Here is a 24,726-nt window from a genome sequence, read left to right as displayed (position 1 = left end):
TTTATGTGTCAAAAGTGCCATGAGCAACTGATGCGTTTTGCTGTTTTATAGCAAGCCGAATGCATACAGATCAGGTTTAGACCTTAGTACCAGGAAGCCCTTTTGATAAATTACGTGGTAAAACCAAAAAAAAGTTAACAACGTGCCAGAACTGTTTGTTCGCATAAAACATCCTTGTGTCTGCTTCTCAGTACATTATGGCTGTTTCCATCTTATTTTCAGTGTCTGTTCAGGCAGGTGGGAGGTCTTCTGCTCAAGGTGAGCATGTAACGACATCTGTTGTTGCTGGAATTGCTAGTGAGAGGCAATTTCAGGCAGAAATCCTGCTAGCTACCTGGGAGCAGTTTAGTGAAACCTTTTTTTTTTTTTTCTCCTGTTGGGAGTATAAGTTTTTGTAAGTCTATGAATGTTTGCTCAGATTGATGGAACAGGTTCCCAGTTACAATAACCAGTGTAATAAGCATATTCGGCTATTCGTAATCTGACCAATGTCAAAAGTCGTTTCTGTCTGGACCAGAATATCCTCTGCAGTGGTTGTGCTCTGGCAGGAGAACCAGTACTAAAATAATTAGAAATGAAACTGTGGCCAGTTACTTCAGCAGCGAAGCCCTAAAGCCACCTTTGCCTGATGATCCTCTGGGCGTATGTCTGTGCTGGTACCCAGGGTCATCCAGGTGGTTACTAGCCTGCATCATGTTCATCCCTTCCTCTCTCTGCTGGGTTTTTTCCTTTTACTGGCTATTGGTGTAGATATTTAAGACAATATTTATTTCAGAGAGACATTCCTTGTAATATTCTTCTCTGCTTTGAAGGTTAATAAAAATCTAAGCCTTTATCTACTAATGAGTTCATGCTGTGCCTATAGTTCAGACCTATTGTCCTGCACGGAGGATTTATTCTCTGTCGCTGCCTACACGTGTACTGTGAATTTGTAGGAGCAGGATCTACTTGCTTATGTCAGAACGTGCAAGAAACTAAATGATGAGTTACTAATCCTGATTGTTTTCCAAAAGTATTAAGTAATAAAATATCAGGCCCACAAGACAGCTTTAAGCTATGTAAATAGAAAGCTTTTCTTTCTATTGCTCTTAGCATATATTGAGGGGAATTTGAGTATTTTTGAGATCTGACACTTGGGATCACAGCCACAACAAATAGTTCCGTTTCAGACCCAGAAACCTAACCCAAACTGTGTATAGTAAGAAGAAACACAAACACAGTGCTAGTGTACACAACTTAAACTGTACAAAACTGGTTTTCTCTCTTAATTAACCTTCACCTGATGTGTTCTTCAAGTATTGTTTTCCTAGTTGGATTTTCAGCCTCAACTGAACTCTTTAAACTTCTTGCTCCCATTAAATCAATATCAACTATTTTCTGATGCAAAGCTGGCTTCTCCAGTTATGAAGACAATGTTTGCTAAATTTCTTCTTTTGATGAGTTTATTTTAAATTATTTACCTGCCACATTCCTACAGATCAGAAACCTTTTGTCTGTGATTTCTTCGATTCTTTTTTAAGGGCAATGGAGTGCAATTTCACTTGTCAGTAAAAGTTTTTGCTCTTCTCTGAGGGGGTGTAGAAATTTACAGAGAAGAGCTCTTGCACATGAGGATATGAAAGGGGGTTATGGTTTTGCAGTCAGGATAAGCTACATTGCGTTTACCACAAGGTAAGAGTGAACTTGGGCAGTTGTAGAGGAACCGATGTTCTGTTGGTTTCCACTACTAAATTCTTGCGCTAACCTAATAGCGTCAACACAAAGGTTTAACAGAACTTAAAAAGCCAAAACTTTTAAAATTAATGCAGATTGACTTCCTGTTATACCCCCCATAGACAAGGTCTAAAGGTGTGGAGAATACTTTTGCTAAAACAACGCTAACTCGGCAGTCTGATGCTCTCATTGAGAGGTAAGCTGGCATTAGGCTATGGCCATGTAAAGCAAGGTAGGCTCTGCTGCAGCCAGCTATGGGCATATCTTACTCCGAAATAGCTGTGAAGCAGATTAAGCCTCGAGTGGTTAAACAACCTCACATATACCGTGAGGTTAGGGTGCGAACACCACGGTCTCTGCAGAATAGCGGCACTACGTCTGTGTGCACCTTCGCTGAGGCCAGAGTTGCTCATGCTTTTCTCCAGGACTCTGATAAACCTGCATGCAGGAAGCAATGGTGGGGAGAGGATAAGCGTCGTACTGTGGTGGAGCAACAGAGAGCGAGGGGTGGTTTGACATGTTAGTCTGTCAACAGCAGATAAGGTGAAGTGATATGAGTAGTCTCTGTGGTTTGGAAGTCAGCAGCTGCAAAGAAAGACGCTAAGCCCAAAGAATGAAGAAGCTGGGGCATGGGTGTGCTTTCAGGGCCCCTAATTATTCTTTAGATTATTTCTACTGCAGTAAAGAATAATAATAATAATAATAATAATAATAATGATTTAAAAAGTGGTTTCAAAACTTGTGCGCACCTGTGTATTTATGAGAGGTATAGTTTGAAGTTGCCAGTATGGTTGGATGTCCAGGGAAAAGTGTGGCTAGGCTGTTTTGCATCCCGAAGAGAGCATTGCTATTTTCAGGTGTGTAGGGTGGATTTGTGGGTCTGAATTCTTGGCTGGTTTGCGAGTCAGGGTCTCAAACCTCAGAGCAGCCCAGAAGAGCCAGCCTAGGGCTGTCAGTACACTGGGTCGTGAGACGTAAAGACCCAGTGGAGCAGCCTGACCGTCTGTTTAGGGAGAATTATATGAGCAAGGTCCTGTGTATAGAGCTACCACAGCATTTGTGTGAAATTAAGAGTATATGTAGGTAAGAATCAGAAGACTCAATGTCCTTTAAACTGTCTGTTGGTTTAAGTCATTTTATTGGGGAACCTTGCTGAAAAGCTTTGGGAGCCTTTGACTATAGTCTCAGCTGGCATGATTTGTTTTCTTTATGATGCATCACATGAGAATTATCTGTATAAAGGTGAGGTGTCCTGGAGAGCTGCAACTCAGCCAGCCATATGCTTAGGTAATGATACAACCCAATTCCAGCATAGCAGTTAGCTGTTGTTCAATACACACTTTGTAATCTTATTGATAAAATTATCAGTTGTCTTAACATCCAGGCATATGTGTGGCTGCATGTGGACTCAGCCGTAGGACGGGAGTTTGCCTTAGAAGGAGGAAAGACAACTTATCTGGAAGGCATTTCTTTGGGACAGAACTTAACATTTTTTTCAGGATAAATTGCTTTCTATTTAAGCACAGAATTTTTCCTTCCGTGATCTGTCTCGTCCTCCAGTCTATAAGACAAACCGGCTGAAATTAATGCACGTTGGGAATGACATAAGTTGTCCCTAGCAATAGAAAAGTGTACTGACTATATGTATTTCATACTGTATCACTTTGTATATTGAGTATATATGGTACACGCTGCATCTCTTCACAATTGGTGTCTTCACATGCGTTAGGTCATTTTAACCTTGTATCATCTTCTGGTTTTGATACCAGAACACACAGGTATACATACCCATTAGTGATTCAGCTCGAGGCTTATTCTAATGGCTGTGTTGGCTGCACAGCCCTCCTCTTAAGTCCTGGATGTTCTTACCTGGTGGGAGGAGAAGCATGTCTTGTCCCTTCTTAACAAGGGTCATCAAAATGCCAGGATCTACAAGCAACTGTGACTTCAAATGCAGGAGAAGGGAGCACCCTCAAGACCCTTCTCCATTCATTTTTGGGCTGCTCTGAGAAACTGGAGAAGAATTACAAAAATGAGTATTTTTCTGCTCGCCTGCGCTGAAGCACAGGGCTGGCTTTGGCCAGAGAAGCTACTGTGCAAGCTGCTGTGTAGTGAATGGTGAATGGATTTCCCCAGAACCAGAATGTCTCTGCCCCTTCCAGGGCAGTTCATCTCGTACCTGTAACTACACCTGCGCAAAGGAGGTTTTGACCCCTCTCTCTGTGCCAGTACTGATGAACTGAGATTTCCTAAGATAAGGCTTAGGGAGTCTGACAATAATTCTCTATCTAGTTCAGAAAAACATTTCTGCTTTAAGTTTTAAAACACCAACAGGTCAGGCCAGCAATCTAAACTGTGCTGGGGCCAATTTTAAAGCCCAATTTTTAAATCATAGAGGCTGCTTAGTTTAATTGCCACCAGAGTGGAGCACCTAGACTGTGCTGTGAATAGAGAGGCTGCTTCTGTCAAGATGCTTTCACAAACACCAACAGGCACCATTTAGCCTTGTTTAAAAATATTCAGAGTGGCACTCGCACAGTTTTCGAAGACCCCTGGGCAAGCGGAAAATTTTAAGAGCAGTTTATTTTAGATCACTTTAAGCGACTTACAACAAAGCTGCAAAATAATTGTGGTGCCACAGGTATTCTATGTGCGTGGCAAAGGAAAACGCTGACTTTAACTGTATCAGGAATCACAATTTTTGTGTAGTTTTTTGGTGTATTTTTTTGCTGGAAATACCTAATGAAGCAGAGAACTAGTGAGTATGGACTTCTGGAAGTTTTAGTAACAGGACTCTTTTACCCTCTTAATTGTTACTGAAAGCCAAATGTTATAAAACCCTCAAACCTATTCAGTGTCTGTTCAGGTAAAGATGCCTGCCTGTTATTTGGCAATTTTCTGACCCTTCCATTACAAAGACAACATTATTCTTGGTGCTCTGCGACTTGTTTGTAGGCTGCTGGTTAGTGTGAAAATCTAGGAAGGGAAACATTTTCAGAAACCTTGTGCCAATGTGCCACATATGCCCACTGTTTTTAGCCATTCAGCAGCATGGTGGCACTCTGCTATGAACACGTAGCCCTACTTGACCTATACATTAGTAAATCTGAAGCCGTGTAGCATAAATTCAGGAAACGCTGACTGATAGCTACTGAAGAGCTACTGGTAATATCTTTCTTAAACACTCAGGGCATTACTTTCTTGTCTTCAATGAGTCACAGGTAAAATATTTTAGCTTAAACTGCAGCAATCACACTTAACAAGGCTGGGGTTTTTTTTACTATTTTACTGGCTTTACCAGGTCAGGAAACTCCATAGATGGCAGATTTATATTAAATATTTAGGCTAAATTGTTTTTTTTCCAAATTCTTTGCAGCTGTATGCTTTGTCAGGCTTCCCTGTTATCAAATATTTACAGTGTTTTTGCATGTGACTCCATGTCGCAAATGCACTGCATCAATAGGAAGGCTGGCACTGCCCTTGTACTTGATGTTAATATTTAGTTACTCAGACATATCAATTACTACTACCTTTACTCTGGGACATAATTTCATAGAAATCCATAATATTCTGTATGTAACATTTGGATCTGGTCATATATGAATCATTAAGGAAAGATCATTAAGAAGGGGTAACTAGGATCTAATAATGACTACTTGACCATAACATATTCTTGATGAACCTCTGTAAATTTCTTGTAGTGATAATTGTTACAACATTACCCCTGGTGTAAAACTACTATGATGTAAAACAACCATGGTGTTAAAATTGATATTCTGGTGGTGGAGCAAGAAAATGTTTTTCTCACCCCATAATTTTTTTCAAGACTTTAGCTAACTTTTCCCCCTTAAAATGGGATTAAGAATCTGTAATTTTTACGATTTTTGAACTCATAATCTGGTATTTTATATTGTCAATTGAAATATTTTAAAAGATAATTTCAACTCATATATTTCACTTTGTCTGCTTTAATTTTAGTATTGTTAAACATTTTAAGAGTAATGTCATTTCAAAAATTGTAAGACATGCTTGCCGACAGTTCAGAAGTTACTGGGAGGAAAAGGGGAAGACAGACATATAAACACATGCATAGAACAGGATCACATAAACCTTTCTATTCTGTGTATTTGTGTGTGTGTGTATCCTTTGAAGCTTTTCTCTATATATCATTTCCTATCCTAGTCTTTAGACGACGAGCAAGTTGGCCTGCAGGAGATCTAAAGCTGCTGGAGATCTGACACAGTTATTTAAAATTATCCATACGTTTGTGAACAAGTCACCCATGAGTTTGGATTTAGATTGGATTATATGTAAAGATGATCCCGATTAATCAATTACTGGGACAACACGTTACAGTGTTTAGGTATTTATACTACAGCACCTACTCTCTCTCTGCATTGAATGTGTTATTCTCTTGTACAGGTTTTAGGGAGCAAGCCAGCGCTTCCCGAGTGTGATGATGACGATGATGAGCTGGCCGATATTACAAACAGGAGAAGCGCTAAACTATATATGGTAATTTATTTATTTATTTATTTATTTATTCTAGTTAGGTACACTCAGCAGTATTCATGCATTCATTCATCCCTCATATATGGAGTTCTGGCTTCAGTTACAGAACTGCAGTTGTGTTAGCTGATTTGCAGCCAATGGAAAAGTTTCTCAAAGGATGTCAATCAAGACAGCCTGGTTAATTTGAGGGGGAAAAAAAAATGGATTACAGTCCTTTTTACTCAGGAAACAAGTTAAGCATGGCCTATGAACCACTCAGTGTGGGTCAAAGAAGAATGAACTGATCTTAAATCAAGCTATATTTCCTGTCTTCTTGATTTTAACAGTGAGAGTTTTAGTAGTCATATATGATTTAGTTATTCTTAACTGAGTTTGAGAGATGGACAGTTACGTTATATTTTATATATAAATCCAAAGGAATTTGAATGCATAACTCCTTTCTTTTGCAATGCCCTTTTCCTCCTTCCTCACCTGCAATGGCTTAACACTGACTAGGACAGTGCCACTGCCAGAAAAATAACCTATAAACAAAATGGATTAAATATTTGCTCCATTTAAATCCGTAGGAGTTTTATGATTACATTCAGTAAAGTTACGATTTTTCCTCACGTCATGCTAGGCATACCGCTCTTTCCTAGAAGAGGCATGGAATTCATTCTTCAAACTAACAATACAGTATCTTACCTATATACAAGGCTCCACAACTATTTCATTTTCTTTTTCTGAAAAAAACCCAAACTATTTCCAGGCCTGTATTTTCTCTCTTTTTTTTTTCCACAGTTCCCCTTTCTTTCATATTCTCCCACTTGAGAAAAGAAGGGAGAAAGTATTTGGAAAAGGGGGATGTTTCTAATGAAATCTAGAAAAGACTTTATCCTCCCCCCTCCCAATAAAAAAAAATTACTTTCTCCTGAAGACTGCAAGAAGAGTGTTTTTTTTACAAGCTCTCATTAGCATTGAGATCTGGACCTTTCTCCTCAGCACTCTGTGCTCTGGCTCACGCAATAAGGTTGCCTTGTGTGACAGAAAAGAATCTTTCACCGGCATACAATGCACTTTCTTCCCTTCCCCATAGTCACTTAACAAGAAGGGTTTGGTCAACAAGTGGCAACACTCCGACAGCACTAAGTGCTGCTGGATCCCCATGTGTGTGACCTTTTAGGTGCCATCTACAGTAGCTTTGAAGCTGCTGTGAAGTGTGAGAGAGGGTGAGTCCCTCCCTCTGCAGCTCCTGCATCCCGCAGACCACAGCAGGATGGAGCCACCTCTCTCCCTGCCTGTTACGTGATTCTTCCCCTACCCATATGTGTGGCTGGGATTTACAAGAAGCCTGTATGAGGTGATCATTGTTACAAGGCCATTTTCAGTCCTTGCTGTCTATGTGCTGTGTTTAGTTCCCATTAATCGTTCCATTCTTGCCAAAAAATCTGGCACATATTTATCTTCATAGCAGGGCTTTGGGGGGGGGGGGGTGGAACCCGAGAAAAAAAAAAAAGAAGAAAAAGAAGGCCTGCATGTATGATCAGGACCAGTGTAGTAAGACAATACTAGAGAAGAGAAAAGTGTTTGCAGTGAATTTTGGAATCCTAAGAACTCTCAGAAAATTCTGTGGCTATCTAATAAATTCCTCTAAGTACACGGGTCCTGCTAACAGAGCTCTGTTAGCTAAATTTAAATGTGCTGCAGTATAACAGTGACAGTGAGTGTCAAAGTCAGGAGACAGGTCTACGGTGAGCCCTCACACTAGGTGTAATAGTTGATTTTTATTTGATGTATGCAGTGGTAATTTCCATCTTGTGCTTCCATAATATACAATATAAGATATAATGGTGTATTTAAAAGTAATATTGAATGGTGTATTTAAAATTAATTATGAAAGGAAATAAAGACTGCTAGAAAAGTTATTACAAAGTAATAACTTCTTTTCAGTAGTAATAACTTGTCTTTTCAGCCACGCAGGAGTGAATTGTAAAAGGTTTTAAAGGTCTACATGAACTTACAGTGGTGGTAGAGGTCACACAGCAGATTCTGCAACAGGTCTTATATCACAGTTTCCAATTAAAGAACTGTAGGTTACAAATGTAGGTATTTCACTTGTTAACATCGGCGTAGGACTATTTTATTATAATTTCAAATGCTCTTGTTCAGCACGTATGTGTACCTTTGGCTTCAGTGCGGGTTGCTTGGTAGCAGAAGATGGGACTCCACCGATTCAGCTGAGCATATAGGAGGGGCTGAAGAAAATACGGATTTTTAACTGTGAGGTGTTCACTGAATGAGCAGTTGAACTGAATCTTCCACTGAATTGAAAGTGGAAGAGAAACGGATTTATTTTAAGAAGTTGCAAGATAGGGATACAACAAACTCACTAAAATTAACACTACGTCTCCCTCTATTGGATGTAAAATGAAATGAAACAAACAAACAAAATCATTAGCCTACCTTACTTTCCAGCAGCACACAAATTTCATACAGCCATTTATATAGAAATGGCGACTGATTTCTATAGTAATTTTGGGAGCAGAAATTAATTCGGTTATAAAAGCCAGAGTTGATCTAAATTTGAAATGATTGCTTTCTTAGGTGTCAGATGCAAGTGGATCCATGAAGGTGTCCGTGGTAGCAGAGGAAAACCCCTTCTCCATGGCTATGCTTTTGTCTCAAGAGTGCTTCATTTTGGACAATGGTGCTGCAAGGAAGATCTTTGTGTGGAAAGGTAAGAGATCACTTCTCTTGCAAATGCAGAAGCTACACAGACATATCTAAGGAGTTGACACAACACCCTCAGGACACTAGCAAGAATTTAATACTGGCTGGACACAGTACCCTGCACACAGTTCTTCCTTGGTGTGGTCAGAGGACAAGGATTGCTCACTTGGTAAGGGCCTCAAGACAGAGTCTTGTCTAAGGATCCTGGCTGTTTTTGAGGTATCTGTAAGCTTGGGTGCTTAAATTCTTATCTAAGTGGCAATTACAAAGCAAACATAAAGAATTTTACAAGTTCCGTATATTGTCATCAAATCCCTATCTTCTGGGACAAAATCTGGACACTGAAGGTTTGACAATAGGTGGATATTATATTTCCATACATCGCTCCACAGAGGTGTGAAACTGAAAGGTGAGTGTCCCAGGCATCAACTAAAAGCATAAGCTTGCAAATACTTTGATGCTTCTTTTTTTCTTGTGAATATTTCTCTGTGGTATCATCAATGCTTGTAGGAGTGTCTGCAATTGCTTTGACTGAACATTTCCCTGGAGAAGAATACTACTGGGGAATTAGGTCTGGACACCTTGTAGCTGGATTGTTGTGATGCTGCTATTGCATCCAGTGCTGAGTATCTCCCCTTTTTTGTCTGATGCAGTGTATTAATTATTCTGTGGCATTTGCATTTCTTTTTACCATGTGCAATAGCAAATAATTGATCAATGCAGTTGTCAAACTGCTGAAATCAGTCCAGGAAGCATTTTGCTTGAAAACTTCATTTGCAGTTAGGGGAACATCCTTTAAAAGAGAGCATTTTGGGAGCGTTGTGCTCAGATGGTCTAAGGTCTACCTGACCCCCTCATTCCTGGTTTTCACTCTCTACCTGGCAGCTCCTAGAAGAACCAAGCCAATAGGATAGTGCATAAAATAAATAAAATACAATTTAGGCCTTTTTGAATGTGGCCCTATGTGCATCCTCACTTTGCTACCGTTGGGAACAATAACGTGTGGAAAAACCCATTAGTCTGTGAGTCTCACCCTTGCACTGGGAGGCTGCAGTTATCATCTCTGCTGGAAATCTTCAGACCACTAAGCTGAGGAGTGTGAATTACTTCGCTAATAGTCTCATTCAAAATGGAATACAATGAATAGCTTATCAGAGCATCTTATTAGACTAAGAGGTCTTTGGAGTATAGTCACTGACAGCCAGCTGGGACACAGACCTGGTACACAGTATCATCCCACAGAGACTTTCAGAGATGTCTAACACTGAGCAAGGCTGAACAAGGAGCAACGAATGGGGAAGGGTGGTGGTAAATTGCACAGCCCAGCCAGATGAAATGGCAGTTCTCTTGCTCAGACTGTGGCACCGCCTGCAGAAGTGAAGGCAGTTCTGGACAGCAGCTTTACTTACCACATTGCAGCCCAGCAAGGGAAGATTCAGAGAAAAGAGCCAGGGTGTTCTTGTACCTTGAACCAAGCAGATATTATAAACAGCATTTTTTGATAGAAACACACACACTAAGCAAAAAACAATGCTCCTTTTTTCCTTTTTTTTTTTTTTTTTTAATTTTATTCTATTTTAACTGTTTTGAAAGCCACTGAGGTACTGTTTTGGCCATTCAACTTTGTGTGAATCTTATTGCTCATGCTATGTCCAGCATTTGTGTTTGTTCAAGACTGAGGCAAGAGCAGTGTCGAAGAGAACCTGGCTCAAGGGCATCTTGTTTTTGCAGGATCTGTGAGCTCACTGCCCTTTCCCATGTATTGTTATCCTTCTGTTTTAACCAGGCAAAGATGCTAACCCACAAGAGAGAAAAGCTGCCATGAAGAATGCTGAACAATTCATACAGCAGATGAATTATCCTGTCAACACACAGGTGCGATCTATTTATGAGATGATACCAGGAGAGCATGAGGTCTGTTAAAGACTTTGTTTTTAAATCAGCAAAAAAATACTTTTAAGGGCTTATAAGACATAAGGGCAATGTTTCACTAACAGATAATTCAGAAAAATTTCTGTTCGAGTAACTGTGTCAGTTTTGTTTTCCTTCCATTTCATGTGTCTTGCTTCATTTCAGATTCAAGTCCTTCCTGAAGGAGGTGAAACACCAATTTTCAAACAATTTTTCAAAGACTGGAAGGATAAAGATCAAACTGATGGCTTTGGCAAAGTATATGTCACAGAGAGAGTGGCTAAAATTGAGCAGATTGAATTTGATGCTACCAAGTTACATGAGTGTCCACAAATGGCTGCCCAGCATAACATGGTAGACGACGGTTCAGGAAAAGTAGAGGTAATTTTTGTGTTGTATTAAATTGTATTCTACCTACCTAGCTTATTCTATTACAGGATAAGCTGCTACTCTATGTTTTGTCATTTACACTGTTGTGTAGAGTAACACTACATTAGTGGCAGTGTTACTTCTACCATCAGAAAAGGTACTTTGAAGTAGAAAGTGAATCTCTTTGTCAGCTGTATGCTGGGTCATGTTTTTTTGGTGCTTATGAAAGATGTTGTACCAGTCATCAATAGAAATCAAACAGCAGAAACATTTCCCCTTCTACACAATACTTCTTAAAGAGATACTTTAAATATGATCCTTAGGCTAAAGAAAAACTTCTAGCTCACATCAGCTTGAAATCTGGAATGGGAAAACTTGCCCTTGGAGTCAGAAATTTATTCCGTGTCTTTATGTATGTATCCAGTCTGCTTTCTAGGGGAACATTCTTTGTCCCTAGTATGTCTCTCAGGTAGCCTGGATTTAGAGAGAAAAAGATGACTGTACAGTCTTTCTAGATCTATCCATATCCCACTGCAGGAATACCTTTGGACTACACAGGGCTGGTTTGGCATTGTACCAACACAGCCTGTTGAATACAGGTCTGCATGTTGGGATTCTGGAAGAAAAAGATAAATACCTGCAGTCTCATTGGTATATTTTCTAGGTGTCTAACCTCATACTTGGGATGGTCTGTAGGCTTGAGCCAAAGCAGCTTAGATCTGAAGTATTTTTTGCTGTATAATTTCAGCAGTATGTTTTTGGAGAGCAGTTGTTAACTGAACTGGGCTGTAGTGAATCAAATAGGAAGAAATCTGCCTAACAGCATGTTACCTGACTACAGTGTGCCTCTCCCAAATGATACGATAGTTCTGTGATGAATCATAATGTTGTGCCATTCATATCATATTATCATCTTAAGATGTTAAGAAAGTGAGTTCAACACAGGATTATGAGGTCATCATGTGGCATTAAAGCATCAAGACAAAGAAAAGTGTACTGCAATGGCTTGTTGATGGTCATTATTCATTCATTCCGTGGGCGCAGGGTGTATCTATCCACTTCATGAAGAATCCTTCCTGGTTTTAGTCCGTAACACTTGGGAACAGAAACAAAGGTCACTCAAGGGATGACACAATAAATTGCTTCTTGAAGAGTCTCAGGGTGAAGTTCAGCATTCTCCAGTGATTTCTCTGTTTCCCCAGATCTGGCGTGTGGAAAGCAGCGGCAGAGTTCCTGTGGGACCCGAGACGTACGGACAGTTCTACGGTGGTGACTGCTACATTATCCTCTACACTTACCCTAAAGGGCAGATCATCTACACATGGTGTGTTTGGTCGGCTTTGCACAGACCTCCAGCATGTGGATATTATTTTATGCTGACTTTATGTCCTTTTGAGTAGAACCGCGTGTAAATGCAAGGTTGTTTACTGTGCATTTGTCATGCAGTATAAGCTCTGGATTATTTTGAAACTGGACTTAATCATCATCTTTCTCCTTGTCTTCCTCAGGCAAGGAGCCCACGCTACAAAAGATGAACTGACTGCGTCTGCATTTCTGACTGTTCAGCTGGATCGGTTATTGAATGGTCAGGCTGTGCAGGTTAGTGTCTTTTGGATAAAATTCAACAGAGAGTGCAATATATGCAAATGTCAATGAGAACTGAAAGGAGGAGGTAGCATTTGAAGACTGGGAATATCAACTGCTCATGGTCTGTATCGACCCAAGCACCATGGGCTCCCTTTAAAGTCGCTGGAGATTTCCCATTTGAATCATCCTTTCTGAACGTAGAACACAGATATAACACAACCTGCCTTTTCTTTCCTTCAACTTTCACTGTCTAAAGATTAGGTTTTAGTCCTGCCTAGCCTTACAAACTCTGTACATGGTCAGTGGAGACCGACGGATAAGATCCTACCAGGGCAACTCACTCTGAATCAGGTGTCTGACAGGGCAATAGCCCTGTGTGAGCTCCCCTGTCTCCTTTTGTTTATGTAGGAAGCTGTGATATTTAGCCCAGACAAGATGCGTGACTTTTAGAGGGCCAAAACTGGGAGACATGAAAGCCACGTGACAGCCAGAAGGGGAGAGCCTGCAGGAACTGTGCTGCAGGGTCTGACTTGTCCCTGCCGTAGCGAGGAACATAACTTGGGTTTTCCTATCCTGTAGTGCTTGCAGCTCCATGAAAGCAGGATACACATCCTCACTTGCAGAAATGGGGTGTGCAAGGTAAGGTGCAGGACATTGGCAGCTAAAAGGTGGGACGAGATGAGCTAGTCCTAGCATGACTAGAATGTGTGCTCTCCTTTCATCACTAGTGAGGAGTGGTGGGTAGGTGGAGAGGGGAGCGGACTTCTCTTTTCACAGAAAGGCTAGAGCTGGAAGATGACTAGGGACAGGCAGAGATTTTCTAGGCAGTAGGAGATAGTTCTGTGCTTCCCATTTCTTAATTACCAATGTAAAGGGCTTTCCCCACCCACCAAGATGCAGTTAATTTAGATGGCAGACCATACTTTTAGCTGTTAATCAGCTACAATTTATGATTGAAATTATATTAAGGGAGGATGTCGTGGTTTAACCCCAGTTGGCAACTAAGCCCCACACAGCTGCTCGCTTGCTCCCCCCCGGTGGGATGGGGGAGAGAATCAGAAGAGTAAAAGTGAGAACACTCGTGGGTTGAGATAAAGACAGTTTAACAGGTAAAGCAAAAGCCGCGCAGGCAAGCAAAGCAAAACAAGGAATTCATTCACTGCTTCCCATCGGCAGGCAGGTGTTCAGCCATCTCCAGGAAAGCAGGGCTCCATCACATGTAACAGTTACTTGGTGGTGTGGTGGTGGGGTGGGGTGAGAAGCAGAAAAGGCCTTGACCCTGTCTAAGCACTGCTCAGCAATAACTAAAACATCCCTGTGTTATCAACACTGTTTTCAGCACAAATCCAAAACACAGCCCCATACTACCTACTATGAAGAAAATTAACTCTATCCCAGCCAAAACCAGCACAAAGGATTAGAACACTTCTAGGTAATTAGTCCTTGAAATATTCCTAACACATATTCTATATTTGGACAGAGTTCAGCACAATATGGTCCTGCCTCATAACTAAGGCCAATACTAATACTACAAAAATAATAATATTACTACTAACAGCTGCAATATTAATGTGCTTTAAAAGCCATTTTATTAAAGCTGAAGGATATCCATCTCACTGCAATGGACATGATACTTAAAAGTACTTTTAGCCTGCAATGAATTTAGGAATATATATGTGTGTGTATGTATATGTATGTGTATATACACACACACACATATGTATGCATTTGTATGCGTGTACATGGCTACCTAGAATATATTACCTGTACTTAACGTCTGTATTAGCATTATTTGAAAAGTTTGAATGTACTATTTTGTGGTCACTAGATGGCACTACAGTACAAATGACTATTAAAAAGTCGTTCCCCTGTTTGTTTTGCAGGAATATGTTTCCCTCAGCAAGTTTGGTTTTTTCCTGGTTTTTTTTGTTTGTTTTTTTTTTTTTGGCATTTGTAAAATCCTGCCGCAGTTTGGCACCTCCAAGTATCCGTGTCCTAGGGTATCCTTATCAGGCAACTATACTAGTCTCTCCAGCTGTGAGATAAGCCAAAGCACCCGCTCCTGCTGCCCAGCACGACCCCCGCCTCCCCAGCCGCCCCACGCTCTGCCCCGCACCCGGGGCTGCCCGGCTGCAGCCGCCCCTCCTCGGCGCCTCGGCTGCCAGCTGCCCCGGGCCTCACCAGGCAGGGCTATGGGGCTGGGGCTCTCCGCTTCTCCTCCTCTGCTGGCTACACAGCAGGCCTCGTTCCCTTTCTTCCCCTTGCTTTCCGGGAGTGAAAGTCGCAGCCCTCCACCTTGGCGGGTGGTACTGTTATAAAGGAAGCACAAAGGGTTGTATACAAATAACTTTTATCGTACATTGACCTACAAATAGTCATTCTTCATATAGCTCAGTGTTTTTCTGAGATTGCAATAACATCTTTTGCATCTGTAATGGAAGTTCATTTTTGTCATCCATGTTATCCTCTGCAAGGTAGATTCATGCTCATCTTTTTCATCCTCTTGCAGGTAAAATACACATAGAAATAACGAACAGGATGAATAACCATTCTCTTCTGCTTAAATACGGGGCACCTAAACTTCCAAGATAGTTTTTCAGGGGAATTAAGTCACTCTATAAAACTCTATGAAATGACAGTTCTTTTGAAAAAGATAATTTTCTTATTACAGTAGATAGCAGCCATTTTAATCAGCTAAACATTATGTTAGAAGTTTGACTCTTGTCTTTGTGTCAGCATGATTGACAAAAAAAATCTCACAAATGCTCTAACTTTAATGTGTCTGGAACTATATTTTTAGATCTTCTCAGCTTGCCATTTCTCATTCTTGCTAACATACTTAGCATTATTGGCTAACGTCTCCTATTCTATTCAACAAGGACCAAAAATAACTACTTGTGTCCTTTCGTTTCTTTTATTGCATTTCTTTACGTATGTACAGATCCGAGTCAGCCAAGGCAAAGAGCCTGCACATTTACTGAGCTTGTTCAAAAACAAACCGCTTATTGTCTACAAGGATGGGACATCCAAGAAGGAAGGTCAGAAACCTGCGCCTCCCACGCAACTCTTCCAAATCCGCAGGAACCTGGCAGCCATTACCAGGATTGCAGAGGTAAGGTCACCTGCTAAGTAAACCAACTATTCCCCATGGGAAATGGTATAGCTGTCAGGAGCCTCTCCGACTAATCTTGTTGGGTAGTCACATCTGGTAGGAATGCAGAACTCCAAATCAAATCCACTGCTCTATGTGACCAACCCATCTAATAAATCACAGAGAAGATGCCGTAACTGGCTGCAACCAATCTACATCTTTCAGAGCATACTGTAAGAAAACATGCAGTGAACAGTCAGCTGACAAAGAATAGACAAGAAATCAGCAACCCTTATGAGACAGTCTTTCTTACTGCCAAATAGACCTAGCTTTTACCCTTCAAGTCAGTTCCCTGTCTCGAGTTAAGTTCTTCTCTAATTTGTATCAGTATAAATCGAGGGAAAAATTGAAGGAAAAAAGCATAGCTGATTAACATCTATCTACAAGTTTTATATAAACATGCAAAATAGTGATCACATTATTTGAAAATCTGAAAAACGTAACAATTTCTTTCTTGATCTAGGTTGATGTTGACGCAATGTCACTAAACTCTAATGATGTCTTTGTTCTGAAACTGCCAAACAACTCTGGCTACACCTGGGTAGGAAAAGGAGCAAACAAAGAAGAGGAACAAGGAGCTCAATACATTGCCAGTGTTCTTAAATGCCAGACTGCTAAGATTAATGAAGGCCAGGAACCAGGTTAGTATGAGGCCACGTGGTTGCTAATAGGCAGCTGGGAATACACAGCACTGCATGGAAATACAGCCTAAATGGTTTTTGCGATCATATATTTTCATCATATATTCATCATATATTTTGTAGGCAGAAGCATATGCTCACTCTCTCCCTTTGAAAATCCAGCCTGATATTTTACCATGGCGATCTATCCAGAACTGGCTGATGCACAAGCAGTGCAATGCCCTGGAAGTCTGCAGGACGGTAGCAGGAGCTGCAGAGAAATGTGGTCCTTTCTTTACCCCAAGTACCTAGGAGGGGAGAAAGACATAGCGCATTGCTCTTTCTAGGTCTGCAAGTGATATCTTTATTGTTATTTTGACAAACTGCAGGAAGAACTGTAAGAAAGTGCACCCATCTTTGAGGCAGAAAAGAAGATGTTGTTTGGGGATTTTTGAAACAGTATCTAACAAGCTAAACCATCAAATGTTAAATCCACTGCTGAATACATTATATATTGTGTATTTCAGAGGACTTCTGGAAAGCACTTGGAGGTAAAAAAAAATATCAGACTTCATCACAACTCTTGACAAAGGCTGAAGATCATCCCCCTCGCCTGTACGGTTGTTCTAATAAGACCGGCAGATTTATTGTGAGTGTACGAGGGATACTTTCCTCTCTGTTTCATTACATATTTTCTGGTATATTTTGCCTTGGGAATCATCAGACATTAAATGGATTTGGGGATCTGGATTAATTAGCTGTGCTTGGCAAGAATTAGAGAGTTGAAGTTTGGTGCTTTAAATCAATCCAAATGCAAAGGACGAACAGAAGAATTAATACCGCAGATGTTTGCACGCAGAGCCTGCTCCAGCCTGGGACTAGAGGCTTGCGGATGCAAAAAGATAAGGCGATTGCCCAGTCAAAAGCAACTGTGTTCTTGCAGAGCATTGCCAGACTGCTATCATTTCGCTGAGAAACTGCAGGTCGGTGCCTTGCCCCTTACGTGTTTGACAGTGGTGGTGAGGAAAAGAAATGTCCCTTGCCAAAAATCCCTAGCAATCTGAAATTTTCCATAGAGATTTAAGACATGTAATTATGCCTCTAAGGTATTCCATGTGCTCAAGGAGGTAGGAAGACCTATTTCCTTAGCAGAAATACCCAGAGCTGTGCGCTGGGTATTAAGCTGGTGATTCAGACTTAATTACTTACCGTGTTCTGGGAGGGCAACACTGTGTCACTGTTTGGCAAGGATGCACTAATTTTTAGGTAGGGGACATAGTTGGCTACCATCTCTGCAGTCTCCTTAAGGCACAGCCCATTCATCTGGAGAGGGATAAAACAAACAGGATCCTTTAATAAGGACTTTAAAATCTTATGAGAGTAGTAAAGTGTATTCTTCTAACAAGCTTCTAAAATACAGTAATAGGAACCAACCTCTCTGTAATAGCCTGCTGGGAGCTATGCACTTCTTTGGGTTTTGTTTTAAATTCCCTCCAAATTCTGTGAAATCCCCTCTTTCCTGTAGCATTTATCTAGTCGTAGAATCACCACTGTTAGAGCTCACCAGAAGAGGTAGGTCAGATCACTCTGACCTTCTGGCCACCATAACACAGGGTGGGGAAAAGGAATGTCTTCTGCTCCATCTGCTTACCGCCCCTTTAGCACTCCTACATGACCAAGCATAGCCAAACCTTTGACAGTCCTTTAAAAGTAGAGGGCTGACCACTAGCTACATTATTATCTCTCCTCCTCATACAGAATAACATTAAACTGCTTTCCTATCTGCCTGCACATCCTTGGAAGAAGCAAGCAGTCTGCCTTTCCTTTGGGGATTAATCCTCGATGGCTTAGTCAACTGTAATGTCCCATTGTCAAGTGACTGCAAAGCTTGCTTGGGTGTGTATTTCATCACTGAGCTCACCCACTGCAAACCAAAGCAGTTGCTTTTCCTTATTAATGAATGTAAGCTGCATGAATGTATCAGCTGATATCAGCTGATTGATTTAGTTTGCTTAGTACAAGGTGATCTATGGAAATTTCCCTCTCCCCTTCTTCTGGCAGACCTCGGTCCCAACTTAACAATAGTCACAATTACAGTGTAAACCTCTGCCTCTCCTGAGGATATCCTATCAATTCTGACAAACTGAGAGCTGATTTTATAGGACATGCAATTATGTGATTTGTTTCCTTTCAGTGAAACACCCTTGACACATTCATCAAATCAGTTTAGGGCTTGACCCTTTAGGAGCGAAAAGAATTGCACACCAGCTTCTGGACTTACCCTTTAAAAAATATCTTTGGTCTCTGCAAAATCAGAGTATCTTGATAAATGATTAAAAACCAAAAAACCCCAAAACATAATATCCTTTTTAGATTGAGGAGGTCCCAGGAGAATTCACTCAGGACGATTTGGCTGAAGATGATGTCATGTTGCTGGATGCTTGGGAGCAGGTAAGCTGTGTACTTGACCACTGCTTTTTGTGGTAACAAGGATAATTTATTCTTAACCACTTAGATCATAAGATGGGAGGAAAAATATCTTTGTGAGAACGCAAGAGGTTTTGTTTTCTTTAAATTATACCAGAGGGAGCTGTATTTTGTGAGCTATATGATGTGCTAGTGTGAACATACACGATTGAATTTCCAAGCATAATGTGAGACCACGGCAAGCACTTCCTATTAAAACCAATGGAGGCTGCAAGAGTGTAAGCCCCGGCAGTGTTCTGAAAGGCTCTCAATAATGTTCTTGACTTTGTCACTAAAATTTATTCATTTTAAAAAAGAAAGTTATTGCATAGAAGGTATTCAGAAGCCACAAAATCCATGTAGCAGCAGGACCTACAAAAAGTCTTACTAGAGAAGGGGACAAACACTAGAACCTTACACAGATTTCTTCAGAAGAACTGGGTGGAGGGTGACAGAAACAATCTCCATCATTTTGCCAGGTTCACTGAAAACTGAAAATGTTGAGAGCTTTTTGGATGACAGGCAAACTCTCTGCGGGTGCGGAGGGCACGTCTGTTTCTCACAGTATATTCTTTCTACCCTTCCTCTCCCCTTGGAGGGAAAGGGGGAGCAGGCCACAGATCCCATGCTTTATTTGTCTTCTTCAGCCTAACCCTTAAGGAAAAAAAGGCTGAGGTTTTTGGAAATGAGAAGGAATGTCCAAGGTCCACGTGGGAAGGAGTGATGGGGGAAGGTGGGTGGAAGAGCTGGATGGAAAGTAGTTGTGACATACTGACTTAGGTAAGAAGGAAGGAAGTCCGGGACATGTACCTGGTTTCCAAAAGGATCCTTGACAGAAAAAAAAAAATGTGGGGACTGCAGAAAGAGGCTCTGGTTGTTGGGTTATTCAGTGGGTTATCTCGTGGTTACCCTGGGTAGCACTGATCACAGGGCACAAGCGTTGATGCGCGTGCAGAGCTCAAACCAGAGACAGCTCCTGGTCAGTGTTTTTACCTGCACCTAAAGAGCAATTTCCTCAGCAAATTGTAAAAGATATCCATGGAAAAGGTAATTAGAGTTCCTTTCATCAGAGTGCATAAAGATCTGGCCTTCCAGTGTCAAGAGAGCGGTGAGATTTCAGAGGATAGAACTACAGTCTCTCGCAAGGGAAAAAATATCAATTGTGGTTTGTGAGAGCTGTGTATCTCTGCAGTCTTTTCATATTGTATGTTCTTTCTCTTAGTGGAATCAACTATTTTGTACTCCTACCTGCTGTACACAACATCCTTATAACAACACGGGAGCTATAGCTTTCTCTCCTCTGTTGCAGATTTTCGTCTGGATTGGGAAGGATGCTAATGAAACTGAGCGACAGGAATCCGTTAAATCTGGTAAATCAAATCAATTTGGCAGAATTCTGAGTGAAGTAGCATCAACATTACTTAAAGAAGTGAAAAAGATGCTGTAGAGGAAATCTAGTTATGTTTACAGTGTTTAAAAGGGTTACTGAGCTTATTAGGATTTAATCCTGGAGAAGATTATTTTCTCCTTTAAATGTGCTTTAAAACTCATTGTATCTTTCTTATCTGTAAGTTTATGAAGGGTAAAATTAATCAAGATAGCACTGCTAGGCTGCAGAGCTTTTTAAAGAATGTATAGGAGAGCTCCATGAAAAGAAACTGCACTGAAAAGAGAATTTAAAAGGAGATACCTACTGAGCTGCACCCTACACTAATGTATTTAGTCAAAGGAATGCCAACAAATCCTCAAGTCCTTACACTGCCACCTTTCACTGAGTTAAACTTGGAGGAGGAAATTCCAATTGCAGAACAAATCAAGACAACTGACATGGAGTGCACCTCCTTGAAAAATCACGTGTCATCTCTGGTGTGATTTCACATAGCTGAGCTGTTCTGACAAAGTTCGTGCTAACAACGCTTGCAGATATTTCCCTGGAGCAGCTAGGGTCACCTAGCTGTGTTTCCGATATGTACTGATGTCACGTTGCGATGTCAAGGGAACCTATACTGGCTTTTACATAGGAAGAACAGGAATGAAGCTTGTGCATCTGCACAGCACCAGCAAATTCTTTTTCCTGTTCAAGAGCCAAAACCCAGCTGTATGGCAATGAACTGATCAGAGCAACAATCCCTCTGTTTTAACCTCCTGGAAAATGCCTTCACTGGCAGCTGGGAGAAATCAGCAATTACCTGATCATTTCATTGCCTTTGAAATAATTTAATTGAATACTGTATTATAGTAACCCTGGGTTCTTTCACTAGGGTTTTTAATGTATTTTTTTATACTGAAGGAATGAGCTAATATATTACACGTTTTATTTCATCTCTGTTTTTAGCCAAACGCTATATTGAAACAGATCCTTCTGGCAGAGATAAGGGGACCCCCATTGTAATCGTGAAGCAGGGGCACGAACCCCCAACATTCACAGGCTGGTTCCTGGCTTGGGACTCCAACAAATGGAAGAACTGATCTATCCGAGGAGGCTTCAGCTTCAAGCCAAAGAATGATCAGAGCCCAGCTACTTTCTAGTATTTTTAAGCATAAGCTTATGCAACAATATGATGCATCTGTTACACTTTCCCGAGCTTTGATGTCTTTCTGTGAATAACCTAGAAATTCTTAGCACTGGAAAGTATAAATGATAATTGTAAACTGGTCAAATGGGGTGACTGGGGCTTTTCATGTAGTAAATATGGAAAGTGCTACCAATACTTTGTATAATCTGTTGATTCTTCAAACAGAAGCTGTGGATCAGTTTAGTTTAATGTGCTAAAATGGGCCAAATTCTGCCTTCACTGAAAAATCCAAATTAATGCCACAAAAATTCCTTTAGATTAAGGTCAGCATAATATTGTGCAGAATTTGGCCTGATAAAGGACTAATTCTACATCTGTTGCAAGGGTAGGACTGGACATGATTTACTTACTAGGCCAAAATATTGCCACACTCACTCACGTAAAATTTCAGATGATGCCTGATCCAGAGTGGGAGCTGTGTCTTGCAGGAGGCAAATAAGGGATGGGTATTTTGAGAAAGCTGTGCTTCACGTTTGTCTTGTTAGTACATATATTTGGAGCTTCGGACTGAATGGCTGTAAGAATATGAAGTCGCCAAAGGTTTTTTTGAGGGACTGTCTAGCTTATTGTAATGAATTTCTTTAGATTTATCTCTGTGAACCACCTCCACTCCACCAGGTCTCTTTAACCAAAGCTCTTAAACACATTCTAGTGCACTAGTGCTCTTAAGTGGAAGCAGAAGAAGTGACAGCTTCAAAAATATGTACTCTGCCTTAACCAGATTGCACTTAAGCCATACTTTGTCTCGGTTGCCTTACTCAGCAGTACTCAGTTCTTTTCCAGCATGCAGACTGCTCACCTTGTCAGGTGCAGGATGTGTTTCTCCTCGTTTTCTGTGCAGATCTTAGCCAAATATCAAGTACATCAGGCGCAAGGAAACGCCTTGTTTCAGTAGCATTCCACATCCTGGGAATTTGGAGTGTGAGTACGCACTGTAGAATATGGCCGCCTCTTTTCTCTCAGGCACAGTTATTTGGGCTTTTTTTATTCTGGTGAATTTAAGAGTACATTTTCAAAGTCTTTTTTATTTGTAATTTAGCCAGAAAAGTCTGCGTAAGCGTAGTGGGAAAAATTCTGCTTCAAATCTTCGGCACTGCTTTGATCACTTATCCTATAATGCTTGTCTTAAACAACAGTTTGTACAGCTGTAAATCATGTCAATGTGGCTTTTTAATGAGGCATTTCAACAGTTTTATTATTCTTCTAAGTTAGGTTGGAAAGTGAAATTTTAGACATTTTTGTATTTTTTTAACATGATTGTGATTTTGAATCTGGGTAATGCAAAAGAGTGAATTTACCCTGAGCTCATAATCAGTATCAATGACAAAAGAATTGTGAAGCTAAGATAATAATTATAGGAGTTTGTTAGCTTTAAACATTTGCTTAAATCTCTGCTAATATAACTGGGCTGTATCTGAATGTAATTTCATTTAAAATAAAATTACAAAAACCAGTATTCTGTATGCCAAGTTGATCTTTCTCTCCCTGAAATATTGTTGCTCAGTGCTTCCACTGATGTCTAGCAAAACTTCCTAAAAAACCCAGTAGGTACCTTCCTTTTTAGATGGACAATGCAATGAGAAGTTTTTTGGTTTTACTTTGGTGCCATTTTACCCAATGGAGGTTGACTGTTCCCAACAACTTGAAAGTTACAAACCTAAGTGAAAATCAAAGAACTGGGTGCTTATTAGCTCGTGATTTCATCTTTAAGAAAAACTACCACTGTTGTTATCAAACTCTTTGGCTTTGTAACTTTCTGCTTGCAAAAATGGTTGACTATAGAAATGACTATTTTATAAAATAGGAGGAAATAGCTGTATTTTTGTTTTTAAAGGCTAGGTCTTGCTTTTTGTTTGTGAGAGTAGATATGGAGATGTCCTTCTCCTGCTGGAAGGAGCACAGAGACCTTTTCAGTTCCTGCACTTCATGCAGCCACTGAGCAGCCTGTAATTATCTGATGGTTGTCTTCGACACATACATATGATTCTTCTCATTTTTAAAAAATAACAGTTATAGTAGCTTCTTAACCAAGGATTAGACAAGATTTGCCCTTCTTGTAGATAAACATCTTCCGGAACACTGAGGGCTCTGAACTGGTACAGTCTGCCAGCATATTCTGCAGCGCTGTGAAAGCCTCTTTTCAGTTCCCTCGCACAAGACAGAGGAGCTTTTGTGGTCTCCTGGCCTGGGCGTTTGGGTTTACAATACATTGTCCTGGCACGTTGATTACTGATGTTGAGAAGAGCATTGAGAGCTCATAACGGAACAGTGTTCTCAACTGGGCTTTAAGCACAACAGCTGCTAGCAACATTGTTCTTGGGTTTACTTGCCAGCGAGGAAGTTTATTTTTCATACATATATGTGCAGTACACACAAAGACGTATTTCTTTCTCTCTCAAGGAGAGAGAGGGAGGGAGGACAGACAGGATAGACTATGAGTGCTTGGTAAATATTAATGATTAAGCTGTTTTCAAGAAAATATTTAAGCACATAACTTTATGAATACACATAGCAAACCTATCTGCCTTGCTTTCAGAATACAAAAAATTGTGCAGACGTATACAGTACAGTCAAGTTTAGTAAAAAATAAGCTATATCTTGCATTATTATCACACACTAATAGTACATTCACTCTATTTGTAATGGCAAAATTAGACCCTGAGTTAGCAGTTTCATTATGCTACCAAACAGCAAGCATTCATATGTTCTATTGGTTGTAAATACAGCATAATTTTTCATCTTTGTTTTATAGAATTTCATTGCAGCAGAAAGATGTTAGGAATCCTTAGAGCCAAGAGGACATCATACTACTATATAGTATTGGTAGTTTACATAAAATAGCATAATCTTAGAATATAACTACAGATTGGACACAGGAGAGGAGCCAGCCTCTGGAATCACTGCTCTAAACATCCATTTTGACCATAGCACATAGTGCTATAGAGCATGAGATCTGCTGTAAATGATCTTGTTAAATGCCGCTAAATTCATTTGAACAGTTTGATCTCTTGCCAGTTCAGACTCACATAGGCTTCACCCGCAACAACAAGAAAATTATGAAGATGGTAGACAGTGGCACTGTGGTACTATTCCTCACAGGAGAACGAAGGAA

The 24,726-nt window shown here is 40.5% G+C and overlaps 1 protein-coding gene across 1 annotated transcript in view; it reads left to right on the top strand.

Annotated features, from left to right (window-relative positions):
* The window catches only part of SCIN (scinderin), a 56,897-nt gene extending 33,827 nt beyond the window's left edge, over positions 1 to 23,070 (top strand). The window contains exons 5-16 of the mRNA XM_076331418.1: positions 6,136 to 6,228; positions 8,809 to 8,941; positions 10,721 to 10,809; positions 11,011 to 11,226; positions 12,417 to 12,538; positions 12,723 to 12,813; positions 15,743 to 15,913; positions 16,416 to 16,593; positions 17,100 to 17,221; positions 18,946 to 19,023; positions 20,348 to 20,408; positions 21,374 to 23,070. Of these exons, the coding sequence (XP_076187533.1) occupies positions 6,136 to 6,228; positions 8,809 to 8,941; positions 10,721 to 10,809; positions 11,011 to 11,226; positions 12,417 to 12,538; positions 12,723 to 12,813; positions 15,743 to 15,913; positions 16,416 to 16,593; positions 17,100 to 17,221; positions 18,946 to 19,023; positions 20,348 to 20,408; positions 21,374 to 21,507 (1,488 nt within the window). The 3' untranslated portion in view covers positions 21,508 to 23,070. The remainder of the gene's footprint in view (positions 1 to 6,135; positions 6,229 to 8,808; positions 8,942 to 10,720; positions 10,810 to 11,010; positions 11,227 to 12,416; positions 12,539 to 12,722; positions 12,814 to 15,742; positions 15,914 to 16,415; positions 16,594 to 17,099; positions 17,222 to 18,945; positions 19,024 to 20,347; positions 20,409 to 21,373) is intronic.
* Positions 23,071 to 24,726: the final 1,656 nt, after the last annotated feature.

This window comes from Aptenodytes patagonicus, chromosome 2 (assembly GCF_965638725.1).
Source record: "Aptenodytes patagonicus chromosome 2, bAptPat1.pri.cur, whole genome shotgun sequence".
In the NCBI taxonomy this organism is placed as follows: domain Eukaryota; kingdom Metazoa; phylum Chordata; class Aves; order Sphenisciformes; family Spheniscidae; genus Aptenodytes; species Aptenodytes patagonicus.
The sequence above is the reverse complement of the archived record's forward strand: the minus strand, read 5'-3'. Positions and strand labels throughout refer to the sequence as shown.